At 35.2% G+C, this 16448-nt stretch overlaps 1 protein-coding gene across 2 annotated transcripts in view; it reads right to left on the bottom strand.

Annotated features, from left to right (window-relative positions):
• The window catches only part of NECAB1 (N-terminal EF-hand calcium binding protein 1), a 279183-nt gene that overhangs the window by 73745 nt on the left and 188990 nt on the right, over positions 1–16448 (bottom strand). For both annotated transcript variants that reach the window (XM_059994879.1, XM_059994880.1), the window contains exon 6: positions 1795–1931. In XM_059994879.1, coding sequence (XP_059850862.1) covers positions 1795–1931 — 137 coding nt within the window. The remainder of the gene's footprint in view (positions 1–1794; positions 1932–16448) is intronic.

Raw genomic sequence — 16448 nt, 5'->3', positions numbered from 1 at the left:
TGGATTTGTGGTGAGATTTGGGTATCTCTGGGTGCCTTAGCCAAATTCTATTCAATAGCACTCTCCCAAACTGATATTAGATCTGTAATATTTTCCATTCTTCTAAGCTGTTTTTGAGCTAGAAACCTAGAAATAAAAGATTCATTAATTCTCTAGTGTCTTCTAATTTCCTTAAACTCTTATGCTCCTTCTCATTAAACACAGCTGCAGTGCAGCTGTTGGCAGCAGTCGCAGGAGTTCAAGGCTAGCCTGTGGCCTAACACAAGGAATAGTTGTTCATTATGCATTCACTCTATGGTGGTGAATGTAGAATGCAAATTTGTACAAGGTGACTATAGAAAATAAAAACCAAAGTGCAGGTGAAGAAAGGGAACAGAATCCTTTTTCAAGCCTCTTCTCAGGTGGCAAAAGATTGAGTCTAAAAATGGACAATCCATTTTACCTCAAGAAAACCTGAACAAAAGACAACAAATCAGGCCTCATTTTCTCATCAGGAACATGAAATCAATTTCATTGTGCTTCAAGATATTCAGTTATCCTCTGTTCAAACCTGAGGAGATGGGTTGTTGCTTCTCTAAAGCTAATTGTTACACTTTGTCATTTGATATGGAATCACCCAATACAGTGAAGAAAATACTAAGTTTATAAGTGAAATGCCATGCAGATCCATTGGAGAGTGCATATCAATGTTCATCAGCTGCACAAGCTCATTAGATCTGAGATTACAGGCTTTTTTGTTAGAATTTGGTGGTGCTCACTCATTTTGACATTATAAACATAAAATTGAAAATTCCACTGTTTTTCTGATACATCCTAATAATTATGTACCCATTAATTTGTCTTAAAAAATTGGCCTACTGAGCAGTCTCTTATCAGCCTGTTCAAAAAACTTACTGTGTGGTTCTCTATAACTTAAAATGCAGAAGTTAGATAAGCCATTGCACATGCAAAAGTTTGTTGCATAAGCAAGAGTTTTGCCAAGCTCTTCTCTGGCTTGCAAGGTAAAAATTATAACTCAAGAAATTACCAACTGTTGTTTGGAATTATTCTGATGTCTGCTTTACACATTTCTAATTCAAGTTTATCTTTAGCATTAGTACCATTATTTATACAACTACTATATTATCACTACTTATCTTCTCAATTAGTGGCATTGAATTTTGAAAGTTTCTCCCATCATTCACTTTTCTTTATTTCCTTAAATAATTAGGCTTATTGAATTCTCAAGTCTCCTGCTATATCTAGATTCACTGAGCCTATAAGATTTTTCTCCATCATTTCCGTAATTTTCAAGTATACTCATTAAGAAGATTAGCTCAAATGTCATCAGGAAACTCCATGAAACTGTCTTTCATGTCTATCTATACTAAATCTTTTACTCTTCTGAAATCTCTTGGCAGTATATTTCCCCTTCTCTGTGGTATTTATCACTTGTAGCTTGCATTATAGTTTTAGTGTTCATATTTTATTTATGTAATAGACTTTAGCCTCCTTAAGAATTGGGACTTTGTAAAATGTATCTTTACATTATCACAGCAAATTGTAAAGTCTTCTCCATCTATTAAATTCTCAATTAAAATTTGTTGAATAAATGATGGATAGTAAAAGAAAAAGGAGAATGGTCTTTTCTAGAGGAAAATATAAGGCTAGTATCCATTGGAGGTCCCTGCCATTCCATTTAAATCTATTCATTCTCATTTTTAGTTTTTACTAGTTTAAGTATGATGCCCTTCAACTGGTCTTTCATAAACATGGAGTCACTAAAGACACATCATATGAAAGCACTTAACTTGCCTTTCTTGACGAGTTTGCTCCTCAGTAATTTCCATGGCACATTCCAGAGAGTTCTGGAGAGACTGCAGTTGATTCAAGGTCTCTTTCAATAAAAATCGAGTTACAAATTGTTTCAAATTGGAAGCCTCTTGGTAATCCTAAGGATGACAAAACAAATGCAATTAGAAATATGGTAGGAAAAAATAACCAGGAGTGTTTTTTTCCCCATGTACCCATCAATCTCAGATTAATCCTTGAGAAAAATAGACAAAGAGGAGAGAAAACATGTTGGGTCCTGGAGGTTGGGGCAGAATTCTATCTACCCACCAGAAGTTGAATAAGAAAGCTGCAGAAATGACTTGAATATCTCATATCCCATTGCACCTGCTTCAAGATTAGAAAAAATGACAAAAACCAGTCAAATTATGGAATAGACATATGTAGAAAAGGAAGAAAATTACCTGGAGAAAAGTTTGGATCGTGACTAATTCTGGGTGTTTTTTTTTCTCTTACCAACTAAATGTACTCAAATGTTGACAATTGGCTTAATTCTCTCTTGATGTATTTATTATGCTTGATCTGTATTACACTGAAGCCAAAGGAACTTGTGTGTTGTTATTTCAAAATTCAGAAAATGTTAGGCTTGGAATACTTAAACACTTTACTAAATCTGCTTACGTCCCTCCTTCAGGAAATTTACCCGAAGCTCAGCTGCATCTAACTTCTAGTACAACACCTCAGCCACAAAAGCACCTTCACTCAAACAACCCCAAGTCTACACAGAGATCATCAGAAACATAATCACTATACCTGCCAAACTTAGTCTAGGTATACAGGTGGATTGTGGATGGTGCTACTTGTTGCTATTGTCTTCTTCTTTTTTATTTTATAAATTTATTTATTTAATTTATTTATTTTTGGCTGCGTTGGGTCTTTTTTGCTGCACACGGGCCTTCTCTAGTTGTGGTGAGCGGGGTCTACTCTTCGTTGTGGTGCGTGAGCTTCTCATTGTGGTGACTTCTCTTATTGTGGAGCGTGGGCTTCAGTAGTTGTGGCACATGGTCTTAATTGTTCCGCGGCATGTGGGATCTTCCCAGACCAGGGCTCGAACCCATGTCCCCTGCATTGGCAGGCAGATTCTTAACCACTAAGCCACCAGAGAAGCCCGCTCTTGCCTTCTAAAGTCGTAGAGAGAACCAAGGCAGAAAATAAAATCAGGTTGGCATGGAATGAAACGGTGACAGAACCACTTTTTCAGGTCATGGGACCAGCCAGCTAAACCTGATTTCCTAGAGTCTCAGGTGGGAACAATAGACAAAAGTTCAGCCAAGGAAAGGATTTATTTGGCTCCATTCCTAAACAACATGATTATCTCATGATTGAAAATACAAAACTGAAAGGAATGATGGTGACAAGATAATGCTAGGAAATACACCATGCTGGGGAATCTTGGGGCATGGTTGCAAATCCAAGCAAACAAGATTTAATTAATCTCTCTGGGTCTCAGCTTTCTCACTTACAAATCAGACTAAGCACTCTGGCATACATTCCAACTCAAAAACATTCTGTACTTCTATCAATTCTAAATTAGGAAATATTGAGCTTCTGGACTCCTGATACAAGTTACTTTGTTATTTTTCTTCTGTTAACGGAACAACCTAATGTTGTAGAAAACTTCATTTCTTTCCTAATGTGAAATCATAGAAGGTTTCGATCATCAATCCCTTTTCTAAGTTCATTTTTTTTGCAGCTGAACAGCACAGGAGATTTTCTTATCACCATATCTTATTTAAAAATTAAAAATTTTAATGTCTTTAAACTCCACCTAACAAACTAACCATAAAATGAAACATCACATGCTATAATAGCCATTAGGATTTTTGGTGAGTTAATTCAAGATAAAAAATATACAAAATATTTAATTTGATCAAATAGCTTGCCACTCAGCAGCAATAAAAGTTTCAAAAATTATTTCTCAATGTGTTTTTTTAAAATTGAGTAAAGCTTTCCTTTGAGATGAAAAGGAAACATGATGACAGGAAAAATTGTGTTTGATCCATTCCCTGCAGTTATTCCATTTTGCTAAAGCATATTTTTAAAATAAAATGTATTAAGACGATGAGAAGATGTAATTGTGTAGTCAGAGATCATACCAATTGTATTTGCACCTCAGTATACACTGCACTAATCTAAAGCAAATGATATTGTACTTATTTGAGGAGAGCAGGTAAAAGTGAAGGAACTATGCATTTATTGAGCTATGCAGCACTACATTGGCCTTATTCTTTTCTCATTTAAGTGTTAAATATTTGTCATGTCAGAACTATCTATAGAAAGGAGATTTTGTTTTTTGGGTTATCCAATTTAAACACTCTGGTCACTGAGATTAGATTTTAGCTTCAGAGACACAAAGGTCTACTCTTCTGTATGCCCCATGGTGCCCAGAGCAAATACTCATCCAACACTTGAATGTTTGCAGATAAGCTAACTGAGAATTGTTTGTGTTTGCTATTTTGGTCTTACATATAAAGACTGTGGTGATGTTAGAGTTTTGAGGACAGCTAAAATCAGTCAACTGGCTACTCTGTCATTTTCTATCATAGCAAATTAAGAAATTGTTATGCTGAGACTTGCATCTTACCTTGAGAATTTGTTATCCTCATTAGTAACTCTCCAGATAACATTAAGAGATGGCACAACCCAAATGGTACATTTGACAGAAATGTTGATGCCTTGACATTGAGAGGAGTGGTGGGTGGGTTTAAGGTTTTGGGGGATTAGGTTTTTGAGTCAACTATGAAGATTTGCTGTTATGTGCTGCCCTTGATGATAAGGAGAAAAAAGAGCTTGTTTTCTAATATTTATCATTCCAAACTCAGCTCATGGTATCATCTGTGTATTGCCTTTCCTCCCCTTGAACCACTATTTCTTTTCACAGGATTAGGCACACATCCTTTCGCTCTGTATGCTCTTGTAACAATGTTTCCTTACCTAGGGTATAATTTTATCATTTTATATTGTAATATGTTGTTTACTAACATGTCTTGATCATCTCTGCCTCCAGAATACCCAGAACAAAGCCTGGCTCACAGCAGCTGATCCTTAAATGCTTAAAGACTACGTGAGGTACAGGGAATCACATGGAGATTCAGGCACCAGAGGGAGTGTCAGTTCTGGAAATTCCTCTTGCCTCTCCCCAATTACCAGATGCCTTCCCCTACATCTAGCCCTTGCTGGTGGTAGATGCTGCTGTGCAGCTTGTCCAGTCATGTGGGCTCTAGAATAAAGAGAAATACAGCTTTATTTTTAACAGATTGTCCTCATTTCATTTTCTAGACCATTTGTTCATCTTCTTCCCTTCCCTTAATCTGGATCCCAAGGTTTAGGACTGTAGACCCAGGTGGCTTAGATCCAATCTTCCTTTCCTTCCCTCAGATATGCAGCAGATGTTCCTTTGGAAGGCAGTGGCAAAAGAAGCAGATGGAAAATTAAATAGATAACAAGCTGGGAAATGTCAAAGCCTTGCCCTTTTTATTCTCAACAAATGTGTTGGCTGAGAAGGTACAGAAAGGGATCTTTGCATACTGAACTCCCGGAAGACTGATATATTGGCTTAAGGCACATATTCCTTTGGGCAAAACCTGGAATCTGAGAGATAGGTAGAAAGAACTAATAAAGCAGTAAAAAAAATATACAAATGGTACCTGATATTCAAATTCTGCCTCTTTTTCCAAACACAGGTTATTCTTTCATGTCTATTAAAAAGGATATGGGCAAATGAAGGTTTAGAGCATGTTTCTCAGATTCCAATAATGTTCGTTGAATTCACTGATAATTGTTCAAGTGATAATCAAGTGGAAATTGTCAATAAAGTAGCATTAATATTTCCATTTGTGCCTTTGGAAAGTCAGAACGTAAATATTTCAATCCACGTATTTACTTTGTGTGGAGCTGGAACAAGGCTAGGAGTCATTCAAGTAAAATCCTTAGCATTAGAAGCATGGTACTTTGAAAATCAGGTTTCTTAGAGGACTGACTGTGCATTTTTACTGTCAGGTCATCATCAGAAAGCAAGCTCTTTCCCATCTGGGTGATGGAAGAGTGGAAATCTTAGCTATTAACCCACTATGAATCACTTCAGTTAATTATGAAAATGAGTGCATAGTCTTCCCTGTTTGTATTTGTCCTACTTGAAAATTAATCAAGTCAGTGACAACCCATCTCAGTGTCTTCTTGTTTATGAAATCAGACACAATCACACTTAGCAGGGGGTACTACTTCTGACTGCCTTTTAATCTAAGCTCCTGCTGCTCTACCTGTTGTGTGAGACATCTGTGCCAGCTTCTATAACAGGAAAAAATTTACTTTTACAAAAATAGTGCTGTTTTTTTCTCCTTTCCTACTTTCCCCCAAACTGTTACTTTGTAAATACTAACTGGCTTATCTATTAATATACTAATACTAACTATTATCTATGTCCTATTTCTTTAAACATTCTTAGGCTTTCATCTTATTATTTTTATTAAAAAAAATTATTGGGGTATAGTTGATTTAAAATGTTGTGTTAGTTTCAGGTGTGCAGCAAAGTGAATCATATATATACATATATATATATATATATATATATATATATATATATATATATATATATATATATACCCTTTTTTTTAAATTCTTTTCCCATATAGGCCATTACAGAGTACTGAGTAGAGTTCCCTGTGCTATACAGTAGGTCCTTATTTGTTACCTATTTTATATTAGTGTGTATATGTCATCCCCCATCTTCCAATTTATCCCTCCCCGGCTTACCCCCTGGTAACCATAAGGTTGTTTTCTACATATGTAACTCTATTTCTGTTTTGTAGTTAAGTTCATTTGTCCCCTTTTTTTTTAGATTCCACATATAAGTGATATTATATGATATCTGTCTTTCTCTGTCTGACTTACTTCACTCAGTATGACAATGTCTAGGTCCATCCATGTTGCTGCAAATGGCATTATTTCCTTCTTTATGGCTGAATAATATTCCATTGTATATATGTACCACATCTTCTTTATCCATTCCTCTGTTAATGGACATTTAGGTTGCTTCCATATCCTAGTTATTGTCAATAACTGCAATGAACATTGGGGTGCATGTATCTTTTTGAATTATAGTTTTCTCTGGATATACGCCCAGGAGTGGTATTGCTGGATCACATGGTAGTTCTATTTTTAGTTTTTTAAGGAACTTCCATACTATTCTCCATAATGGCTCTATCAATTTACATTTCCACCAACAGTGCAAGAAGGTTCCCCTTTCTCCACACCCTCTCCAGCATTTATTGTTTGTAGATTTTTTGATGATGGCCATTGACTGGTGTGAGGTGATACCTCATTGTAGTTTTGATTTGCATTTCTCTAATAATTAGTGTGTTGAACATCTTTTCATGTGCTTTTAAGCCATCTGTATATCTTCTTTGGAGAAATATCTATTTAGATCTTCCACTCATTTTTTGATTGGGTTATTTGTTTTTTTGATGTTGAGCTGCATGAACTGTTTATATATTTTGGAGATTAATCCCTTGTTGGTTGCTTCACTTGCAAATATTTTCTCCCATTCTGAGAGTTGTCTTTTTGTTTTGTTTATGGTGTCCTTTGCTGTGCGAAAGTTTTCAAGTTTCACTAGGTCCCATTTGTTTATTTTTGTTTTTATTTTCATTACTCTAGGAGGTAGGACCTACCTCAACATAATAAAGGCCATATATGACAAATCCACAGCAAACATCATTCTCAATGGTGAAAAACTGAAAGCATTTCCTCTAAGATCAGGAACAAGACAAGTATGTCCACTCTCACTGCTATGATTCAACATAGTTTTGGAAGTCTTAGCCACGGCAGTCAGAGAAGAAAAAGAAATAGAAGGAATCCAAATTGGAAAAGAAGAAGTAAAACTGTCACTGTTTCCAATTACATGATACTATACAGTATAGTATACTATACAGAAAATCCTAAAGATGTTATCCGAAAACTACTAGAGCTCATAAATGAATTCAGTAAAATTGCAGGATACAAAATTAATAGACAGAAATCTCTTGCATTCCTATATACTAACAACAAAAGATCAGAAAGAGGAATCCCATTTAACATCCCATCAAAAAGAATAAAATACCTAGGAATAAACCTACCTAAGGAGGCAAAAGACCTGTACTCAGAAAACTATAAAACACTGATGAAAGATATCAAAGATGACACAAACAGATGGAGAGATATACCCTGTTCTTGGATTGTAAGAATCAATATTGTGAAAATGACTATACTACCCAAAGCAATCTACAGATTCAATGCAATCCCTATCAAATTACCAATGGCATTTTTCTCAGAATTAGAATAAAACATTTTACAGTTTGTATGGAAGCACAAAAGACGATGAATAGTCAAAGCAATCTTGAGAAAGAAAAATGGAGCTGGAGGAATCAGGCTCCCTGATTTCATACTGTACTACAAACCTACAGTCATCAAAACATTATGGTACTGACACACAAAAAAGAAATATAGATCAATGGAACAGGATAGAAAGTCCAGAGATAAACCCACACACCTATGGTCACCTAATCTGTGACAAAATAGGCAAGACTCTACAATGGAGAAAAGATAGCCTCTTCAAGAAATGGTGCTGGGAAAACTGGACAGCTACATGTAAAAGAATGAAATTTGAACACTCCCTAACATCATACACAAAAATAAACTCGAAATGGATTGAAGACCTAAATGTAAGATTGGACACTATTAAACTCTTAGAGCAAAACATGGGCAGAACACCCTTAGACATAAATCGCAGTACTCTTTCATTTTAAATGATACACTTTTTAAACTAGGAGAACACCATATCAAGTTTAATTCTTATAAAACTGAGAAAAAAATCTGGTCCTTAATTACGTGCCTTAAAAATGAACTGAGGTTAATTCCAGATAGGTCTTTGGAAAGCTTAGAAAGACAGAGCAAGAGATTAAAATATTTTCAAACTGCAGATCCCCATGTATTAAGAGAATTATAGTTTTGCAGTTTAGTGAAAGAGGAAACAAGGCTCTAATTTTGTAATAAAATGTTATTAAATAACCAAGAAATTTTTAAAAATCTAAATCCTATCATAACTAGATATTTTCTAGTTTGAAATCAGAAAATACTGTAGAGATGTTATATTATTTAAGACTTTTAAATTGACAAACTCCATTATAAAGGGCTCATCCTGGAGTTGTCAAGGATTTTTTTCATGTAGGTTTCTTTCCTCTGGCTCCTTCTATTGCTCTGTCTCACACCAGCAGCCCCTAACAAGAACATATGGCCCCTTGAATGTCTTTGCTCAGAGAACAATGCCAAAGTAACCTCAAAGTAACCCTCTTCAAACAAGTAGAATTTCAGGAAAATATGCATGGGTATGAAAATGGGAACATATATAGAGTTAACCAAACTTGGAGATTAATAACAGATGAAGACACAGATCACATTCATGTGCATCTGACAACATAGTGTGGTAGTTAAGAAACTGGGTCTGGGGACTTCCTTGGTGGCCCAGTGGTAAAGAATCCACCTTACAATGCAGGGGACGCAGGTTCGATCCCTGGTTGGGGAACTCAACACCCACATGCCGCGGGGCAACTAAGCCTGCATGCCACAACTACTGAGCTTGCGCACCTCAACTAGTGAGGCTGCATGCTACAAACTACAGAGCCCACGCACCCTGGAGCCTGTGTGCCACAACTAGAGAACAGAAAATCCTCACAGCATAACTAGAGAGAAGCCCATGAGCCACAATGAAGAGCCCGTGTGACACAACCAGGACCTGATGCAGCCAAAAATAAATTAAATAAATAAATAATAATAAAAAGAAACTGGGTCTGGAGATATTTACACTGAAGTTCTAATATGTGCTTGTACCACTTAACAGCATTGTGAACTTGGGAAAAATTAAAATTAAAAAAAAATTAAAAACTTCTAAGTTCCTATTTTCCTAACTGTAAGATAAGAACAGTATCAATCTCATAGCTTGCTGTGAGAAGTAAATGAAAAATACATGGCATGTAAAGTGCACTGTATGATGTCTAGCTTGTAGTTTTTGATAAATGAATATTCACTATTGTTATAAATCCATTGGTGGAAGGATATTACAAAGTGTAATGAACAGATCATTGGCCTAAAACTCACAAGGCCTGGGTTTAAATGGTGTGATAATAGTTCAGTTCACAATTATTGCTAGGATAAATATATGGTTCATTTGGTATGTAACAGGCTTTCTACAAATATTAATTTTTCTGAGTTTTTTCTACATATAGTTAGTACTGCACATCTGTTACCTTGATTTTTCAGAAATGTATAATTTTTACATTCATATTTGTTACCCCATTGAAGCTGTGGCCCATGAAATTTGGTCTTTGAGGAGTTACAATGTAGAGTTACAAATATATAGTTCAACTGCAAAATTAATTTAAAAGTGTTTCTGTCTTTGACTTGTTTCTCATCAAGGATAGCATATGAGATCCAATTTATAAATCTAAACAACACTTCTTGCACTATCTCTTTTATCTACTCTGAATTCTGTCAACCATATCCACTTCCAGACCATTTCATTTTCCAGAATCTGTTCAAAATTCTTTCTCAGTCTCTAATGTGATTTTACTCCCTCTTTTTCTTTTCTCTCCCAGATCTTTTTATGTATATTGGCTAAGATTTCTTCCCTTCTCCTCAAGTCATTATGAGTGTGGTTCTATTCATCCGGGCCCATTTCTTTATTCTGCTTCATAGGAACATAGAAACCAGAAAAATAATAGCAGGAGGATATGGGGAAGATGTCCATGTTGGTGGCATTGTTTTTGAAACTCCAGGAATTCTCACATAAAAACCAATAGTGCAAATAGATAACAACAACAAAACTCCATAGCCAACAAATAACAACAAAACTAGAGTTTAAGGTATCATCATGAACCACAAGTTACAAGTGGTTAAGGACAAAATCACTGATAGCCAGAAGGTCTGCATTGCATGGTATTACTGGCTGGATGTATAGGAAGAAACAAAGGGAAGCAATGGGATATGTGACACATCTGAAGACAAGAGAACTCCAAAATAGCCAACAAATGTTCACAAGAAAGGATAATTGGCTAGCTTGAGAACAGCTAAACCTGGGAGGATTTTTATCCCAAAGTAGGTGAGCATAAAAATCTTAGTAAAGTCTAGAGAGGTTGGAAGCATGAGCCCCTGTGAACTCTTGAAATTAAGTAGCTAAGATGGTATGCTAGGAGGGTGCCACACTGAAGATAAACTGCAGGGAGTCAAATCAAAACTGAGCAGGACAGGTTCACAGAGATCAAGAAGAGAAGATTCAAATAAAAGTCAGGGAGAGGTACAGAGCCAGAAATCTCAGAAGAAAAGACACTATAGTTTTCAATACTACAAGAGAACCAAGAGGGAGGTCTGTGAATTCAGAAAAACTATTCTGAATACAACCTTCTTTGAAAAATCCAGGAAAATTAGTATTTTTTTAAAGTAGGCAATAGAAAATTATTAAGGTCAAATTCTATATAATTTTATTATAAAAAAGGGATATGAGCAAAATCACATTCCTGCAGACAGTGAACGCACACCAGAAAGACAAGCCCACCAAAAAGATCAAAAGTATAACCAACTATTTTAAAATGAGACAAAAGACATTAATGAAAAATTGAAGAAAAAAGAAAATAAGGAAAAGAAACAAAAAGGATTTGAGATGAAGTAACGAATATTGTAGATATGCAAAGAAGATCCAAAATACTTAGAGTTCCTAAAGAATAAGTGTAGAAATCAACAAAGAAACAGAACAAATACTAGAATCTAACATTCAAGAATGTTTTTCTGAAATAAAAAGATTTGAAATTAGGTATAAAGCCATACTACATGTGTAAGAATACCAACTCAGAACAAACACATCAAGACATATTTTAGTGAAATTACTGGACTTTAAACGCAAAGAAAAAAGTCTTTGTGTACTTACACATAAAGAGAAAATGAGTCTCAGAGTTAAAAAAAACCTAGATTATGTTGAGGCTTTACAAAAGCAATGCCTTTTTACCAGAAGAAAGTATAGAAACATATTTCAGGTATACAATAAGAAAATGAAGCCAAGGATTTTACATCAGGAAAATTGACTTCTAAGTGTAAGGTGCACAGAAAAATTGTCAATATGTAAAAACTTAGATTAAATTGTTCACATGATCTCTTCCTGAGGAATCAACTAGAGAATGAGCTTCATACAGCCTAAATTACTAGAGTGTTCAACATAAAGACCAATGATGTAGGCCAGGTACTGGCAAACTATTTTGGAGAGGACTACACAGTAAATATTTTAGACTTTATGAACCAAGAGGCCACAAATCCTGCCAATATAGCATGAAATCAGCCATAGATAATTATTAAATGAATGAGTCTGGCTGTGTTTGTAGACCATATTAAACATGTGCTTGGCAGATTTTGGCAGATGGCTGAAGTTTTCTGACCCCTAATTTGGGCACTGAACATCAAAAGAGACAATCAGATAGTATGTGCTTCCTGATGAGATAACACACTATCAGGTAAAGTCTTGTCAAATGAGACTTTGGATTCAGCTGACAATTTGAAGTAAAAACAGAGTTCAAAAGAACATGATGAATTGTACCATCAGAAGTCAACAGCAGTCTAGATGGTGAGCATCTCTCTAAAGGATTTCAAGGTAACCTGCAAATTAAAAGAGTTTAACAGACATAAAAATGGGCACAAATAAACTATAGCTTTTAGGGATGAACATTTGTATGATGAAACCATAATAAAATGCAAGGAAATGATTACTAGAGAGATCAGTTTGGTCATTATTTACAGGGGAGGGAGGGGATTATAATTGGGACAAGGCACATGGAAGGTCTAGGGTGGTTGGTAAGTTTGTAATTTTGATCTGAGTGGTAGGGTATAATTATTAAGTTCCACATTTGATTTCTGTGGCTTTTCTCTTTCTCATTTTATTTTACAACAAAAGGGTTAAGATATGTGTACGAACCAGTCTGGTGGAGGTACACTATTCTCATGTTTGAGAGGTTATGGGAATAGACAGATATGGGCTGTAAAATACAGGACTGTTTGGCAAGCAGTAGAAATACATACAAATTAGTAACTTTTACCACTTCTCATATACTGTCTTCTTAACTGCTGGTCTGCATTTTTCTGGAGTGTAACACAGAAACAAATGTCATTTTTTTTTTCAGTATAAAGAGCCCAGAGCTATATTTCTGCATAAATTGAGCTCAATATATTTGTTGATATTGATAATAAAATATAACCAAAATTTCTTCTCCCAAAATAGGGTGCTTTCCACATTACTGCTCACACACTTTCTTTTGAATGTCATTTTTAAGCACATGAAATACCTCAAGGGTAACATCCACTTGTAATTTTTCTCCTCCTAAACACCATGTATATGAGGTATCTAAAATATGTAAATTAAAATAATGAAAGAGTGGAATGGTGGTTGTAAGGAGCTGGAGCGGGGGAGATGAAAATGGGGAGTTACTAGTCAACAGGCCTAAGTTTCAGTTAAGCAAGATGATTAAATTCTAGAGATCTGCTGTACAACATTGTACCTATAGCCAATGGTAATGTACTGTACACTTAAAAATTTAAGAGGATATATCCCATGTTACTACCATAATAAAATAAATAAATAGATAAATAAGTGGATACATTTTTTAAAAGTCTGAGAAACACTAGAAAGAAGAAACATTTCCAAACCTCTATTTTCAAATTGATTTTTATCACACACAGAGCATCTTTTTTTTAAAAAAAGTAAAGCTTTACTTTCAAGCTCCTTGATTAATCTTTACTTTGGGGAAAAAAAGAATAAAATTTGTAGATTAGTAACTCTATTATTTACTGAATATCCCTTTGTAAATACAACTGTGTAAGGTGCATTTAAAAAGGAAATAAAACAGCCTGATTTTGCAGTTGTTATAGATTAAAATGCATTCATTTCACGAACACTTATCTTACATTAACACACAGAAAACACTGATAAAGTACAGATAAGGTTTTAGCCAAACACTAACTACGCATAGGGTTTACTAATTAGGACACATTTCCATTCCCCTACAAAATGAATATTAACTACTAAAAGTCTCACTTGGCATGAGAGAGAGATATTTAATTATTAACAAGAACATGGTATCTATAGTCTGTTGATCTGAGAAACAAACTTCAGTATCAGAAAGTCACTGAATTTCATAGGCAAGCAGCTAATCAAAGACAACATATTATAGAGCTAAAAGGGAGCACTGAATACAAATTTCTCATTTCCAAAATGAGGTATAGATTAAGGATACTTGTTCAAGTTCACACAGCCCTCCTAGAGTAGACTAGAATACAGTTGTCTTTTTCCTGCTGCTTCATATCAAAAAGTGTTTAAAACACAAAATTCCTCTTGATCATTTCTGGGTCTGTGGAGAGAAACAGCAATTTCCAGCCTCTTGAGGCTGTGAAGGGCAGAGGCTCTTGACTCTAAAACTGCCCTTAAGGGCACTTCTGGAAGGAAAGCTTTTCAGAGCGAAGAATGAGCAATTAAAATGGAGGGGAAATGTCATCTAAATTGCAGCTAAACTTCTATTTAAGCTGATAGTAGCAAAAAGGCAGCATAAATTTCTGAAAATCAGTTTTTCTTGATCACAGACACAAATCATGTCATCTTCAGAAGGTTTTTCTCAGAAACATTTAAGGCCTTCACGTAAAGATTCATCAAAGTCCATGCTGAACTGAGTATCTCCAGGCTGCCAGTTATTTCAATTATAATTTCATATTCTTCTTTCATATTTGAGATAGATTTTCTGTGTTCTGTATTGAATCAAACACTCAAAAACCTTAATATTAGATGCTAATTTAGATTTTAGAAGAAATGAAAAAGTTATAACCTTATTATCCATCAATCTATTTTTCATCACTGAAATAAAAACATTTAAATATTTAGAATGATTAAAGTATGTTGCTGAAAAAAAAACAAGAAACTGATAGAGCAAAATTAATTCATTTTTTATGTAAACAACAAAAAGCAAATTTCGATTAGGCATTTTGAGCTCCAGACTTGGGGTACTATGGAAAATGAAAAGACTATAAGACAGTGATGAAACTCATAAGAATCTTGATGGTTTCTTACAAAAGGATACATTTTAATCAGAAGCTTAGAGTTTGCTCCTTTGCTATGACAACAGATGTAGAGTCCTGTAGTTGGAAGGTTAATAATCTTCATTATGCTCAGAAGTGGCCCCATGTTAACAGTTTAGTGATTGGACTGCAAGGAACTGATTTGAGTATTTCTACCAAATTCTGAATAATATTTTTTGATCCTCATGGAGGACATGATTCCATGTTGACAGGCTTGGCCATGAACTCACAGTGTGACTTTGGGTAAGTCCATTAACTCTCATGTGTTTGTTTCCTCAAATCTATGAAATGGGAGCACTGGGCTCAGCTTCCACCCCAGAACAGGCTAAGTCTGTGTTCACTGGTTTGTCTAATGCTGGTTGGAAAGAAAAGAACCTGTTTTTCCTCTTCTTTGCATAGCTGAAGCAATTCTCTTGTACCCACTCTACCCTTCTCTTCTTGCTCTATGGTCTCAAAAAAGGTCAATGCAGGGAGATACAGATTACAGAATTATGATCATTCTGTTGCGTGCATCTTGATATTTCACATGATCCTTGAATCTTACCACTTCGGTAAATAAGAACTAAAGTCAGCTGCTTTGCTGATGAGCAACTTTTTATTTTCTTAATGAAATGAAGAAAATAACTCTAATAATGAAAATGTGCAAACAGTAGAATCCCAGAGAAAATCACAGGGAAGGTTTTATTCCTTTTAATTAGAGAGGATACCTTTATAGTACCCAGTTAAATACTAATGTCGTCTTCAAAGCTTCACATCAGGTAGTCAGTGTTTGCGTAGCAACACTGATTATTCTTACTAGTGTATTTGACTCTAGGGAGGAACGTTAGGTTTCCTTCTCCCATACTGTCAACACTGGGTCTCAGAATATTTCCAGAATATTCTAAGAACTATAATGTTCATCCTCATTATAAAACTGTATCAAGAATAAGGACCTACCTGAGTTACATATTTCCTATGACAAAGAAAAAAAGCATTGTAAACCTTTCTGGATCAAACCAGGGTATAATAAATATACACAAAAATCAAATGTACTATATAGTATTATATACACCAAGGATGATATATGAGCATCAGTAGATATAGACCTAGGCAATTTGTTTTTGATGCAGTCACTATCCCTTTCTGCACATCTCTCTCTGTCTCAGAGTTTCTCCAGCTCAGAAACTTTGGATCCCATCCTTTTACTCTTAGCAAGCTTCCCACTATCCTTTGCTAAGTTATTAGATAACAAAGATATTAGGTCTTTCCCTTCCCATGGACATTTGCTTTTGAGACTTAAGAGAAATGGATTGCTAAAGGTGAATTTTTAAGAATTTGTGAATCTTTGCCCATGATCCTGAAATCATATTCTGGTATATAGTAGGTACTATGGCAGCCATAGAGGTGCTACCAGAGAAAACCTGTCAAAAGAACATACTTATTTGACAGCCTCCAGCTACTATACCTTAGGGAGCCTCTGAAATGTTAATGCTGAAGCCACATTCTCT

Source organism: Delphinus delphis, chromosome 17 (genome assembly GCF_949987515.2).
Source record: "Delphinus delphis chromosome 17, mDelDel1.2, whole genome shotgun sequence".
Classification (NCBI taxonomy): domain Eukaryota; kingdom Metazoa; phylum Chordata; class Mammalia; order Artiodactyla; family Delphinidae; genus Delphinus; species Delphinus delphis.
The sequence above is the reverse complement of the archived record's forward strand: the minus strand, read 5'-3'. Positions and strand labels throughout refer to the sequence as shown.